The sequence below is a fragment of the Arachis duranensis genome, chromosome 6 (genome assembly GCF_000817695.3).
Source record: "Arachis duranensis cultivar V14167 chromosome 6, aradu.V14167.gnm2.J7QH, whole genome shotgun sequence".
Taxonomy (NCBI): Eukaryota; Viridiplantae; Streptophyta; class Magnoliopsida; order Fabales; family Fabaceae; genus Arachis; species Arachis duranensis.
This window is the reverse complement of record NC_029777.3, coordinates 576,262-579,057: the sequence shown is the minus strand read 5'-3', so window position 1 is coordinate 579,057 and position 2,796 is coordinate 576,262. Positions and strand designations below refer to the sequence as shown.

Genomic DNA, 2,796 nt, shown 5'->3' with positions numbered 1-2,796 from the left:
ACGAACAAAAATAATTAAAAAATAATTTATTTTAATATCAACAAAATATCAAAATATCATTACGGTTGTCTAAAAATACTTTATATTTTATATATAGGCATGTTTCCATATTTATAAAACTGTAAAATTCGTGTATCAGCATATCTCGTGTCTGTGTCTGTGTCCATATAATATTGTCTTTTCATTTAAATCTAGATTTTGTCCACCCAAAAAAATAAGTTGTTATTATTTTTATTTTTTAAAATTAAAGCTTTCCTACAAAAAAATACTTGACTTTTGAGATAGTTGGCCATATATGAACCTCAATTCTCAGCTTGTAACTTTCAAATGTGCTTCTTGGTGAAAGGAAATCATATGCAATTTGTGGCAAATTGAAATTTCTTGTTTTTTAGGGCAACTATGTTATGTTAATTAATGTTGTCTTGGAAACCAATCACTAGTGACTATTTAATGCCCTATGCATGCTTCTCAATTCTCCATCACAATTTGGTATCAACCACATACACCAAGCCACACTAGGAACCAACCATTAATATTTGAATAATAATCTTCTAACAATTTCACTACGCATAACTATTTTCAGATTGGAATTTTTTTTCCCTCTTATGTACGCTCTATAACATGAAATATTGGAAGTTCAAAAACATTATTGGTACGTCAGATATTGTTAAAATCCAAATAAAAATATTATTATTAATTAATTGTATATTTAAATTAGTTTTAAATAAATAAAATATAAAAATATTGTCAAGTAGTTCTGTGATCAAATCAATTGATTATCTGAAAACTAGGACATTTATAATCGAAAAAATTATGCGGAAGTTTGTGAAAAACATGTTACTACATTTTGATCATATATTATGTGTATATAAAAATTAACTATCAATTAATTACCGTATAAAAAACATATTTGGTGTTTTATTAAACTTTTATTATCCTCCTATAAATAAATTAATTATTAAACTATTACAGATTTGATAGCTAATTATTTAATTAAAAAATCTATTAATTAATTTATATATATAAATATACACAAATATACTATGAATAACTCAGTTATTAATTTTTGGCATGCAAATTTTACATACATAACAGACATTTTATGCATGTTTCTACAAATTATGTTTGTTTTATGGAATGATAATGTATGAAGGAATTGAATTGCCTACACTATATGCATATTTTGAGAAAATTACATGTAGCAATGGTTATTGATTATGAATGGTCATTTTGTAACTTTTCTGCAGAGAAAGGCATCATTTTTTTGTGGAGTAGCTTCACCTTTGTGGCACTTTCTTTCCTTCAATATCTCATAAAAAAGACACCAAAGTTTGTTGTATATTCATAAATGTCCTAATCCCTACATATATAAGTTTATTTATAATTTATAATAAATTATATTATTAAGAATTTAACTAATTATAACCATTTTTTTAGGATGAGTATTTTATTTCATAACATAAATAAGAACATCTAAAAAATAATAAGATCATCTATTAAACTACTATTCAACCTACTGAATATTAGTATTTTACTACTTCAATTTTAGATATTTTAAATACTATGAACTTGTAAACAATTAAAAGAAAAAATAGATACCTATATATTTATCAATCATACTCTGTGTACACTATCAGTGTAAAAACCTTTCACATGGACGGCGTGAATGATCATCTAAAAGAACGGATGTGATTGTACGACTGTGTAAAATGCTTTACACTATCAGTACATCCAGGGGCAGAGTTACCTATAAAGAAAAGGGGGCAATCGCCTCCCTAATTTTAATTTTTTACATGTAAATTATATGTAAATTTCAGCTTAATCCCCTTAAAATTTTATTTTAGTCTTATTTTATTATATAAATATTTTTGGTCTCCCTCTAATCTTTCATCTAACTCCGTCCCTGTATATATAATACTTTTGTATAATTTATTTATTTGCACTGTGAAAGCGGGAGATATATTATAATATGTTAGAAATATTTTCACTAGATTGACATAAAGATAATTGAAATCTCCAATATTAATGTATGCTTTTATATATAAAAATACGATAAAAATAACTTAATATTAGCTATATTCTATATTCTTAAATATCAAATTATTTTACAAACAAATTGAGGAATAACCAAAAGCTTCTCTTGTTGATACACAAATAAGAAATTCCCTCTTGTTTATTTATATAAAGGATTTGGAATTATATATACCATGAAATTGATTTGATTATTTTCAAAATAGGACCACAAGATTAAAGAGTCTTATTATATAACAAACACAAAGAAGGGAGAAAGCAAAGATGAGTGGTTGTAAAACAGAGTCAGAAACAGAGCAAGAACAGAGTAACACATCAATTCTTCTACCAATATTCAAGTTCAATCCTCAAACCACAATGGTGGATTATTCTTATTCTTCTTCTTCTCCTGAGAGGTCAGGGATTGTAACTCCACCACTTTGCACCTTAGCTTCAGTACCATTTGGTTGGGAAGAGGAACCTGGCAAGCCAAGAATAACTTCTTCTTCTTCTAATACTAATGCCATTGTTACTTTGACCAAGTCAAAGTCAAAGTCAAAGTCATTGCAACTTCCTCCAAGGTTGCAACAACTAGTTCATGATGAAGGTGATGATGATGCAACCAAAGTTCACTCACCAAGCAGTGTATTGGAGGGTCCTTATTGTATCTCAAGAAGCAACACTTGCCATCTTCCTCCATCTTCTAGAGTGAGTTTTCGGTTCCAACAAAGAGAAATGATATTTGTACTATTTTTTCTGTATACTTTTTAATATGGTTTTTTTTTA

General features: G+C 27.1%; 1 protein-coding gene across 1 annotated transcript in view; it reads left to right on the top strand.

Moving 5' to 3' along the window:
- Positions 1–2,248: 2,248 nt before the first annotated feature.
- Positions 2,249–2,796, top strand: part of LOC107491665 (uncharacterized protein At4g00950) — a 1,786-nt gene continuing 1,238 nt past the window's right edge. Inside the window, exon 1 of the mRNA XM_016112547.3 lies at positions 2,249–2,718. Coding sequence (XP_015968033.1) covers positions 2,296–2,718 — 423 coding nt within the window. The 5' untranslated portion in view covers positions 2,249–2,295. The remainder of the gene's footprint in view (positions 2,719–2,796) is intronic.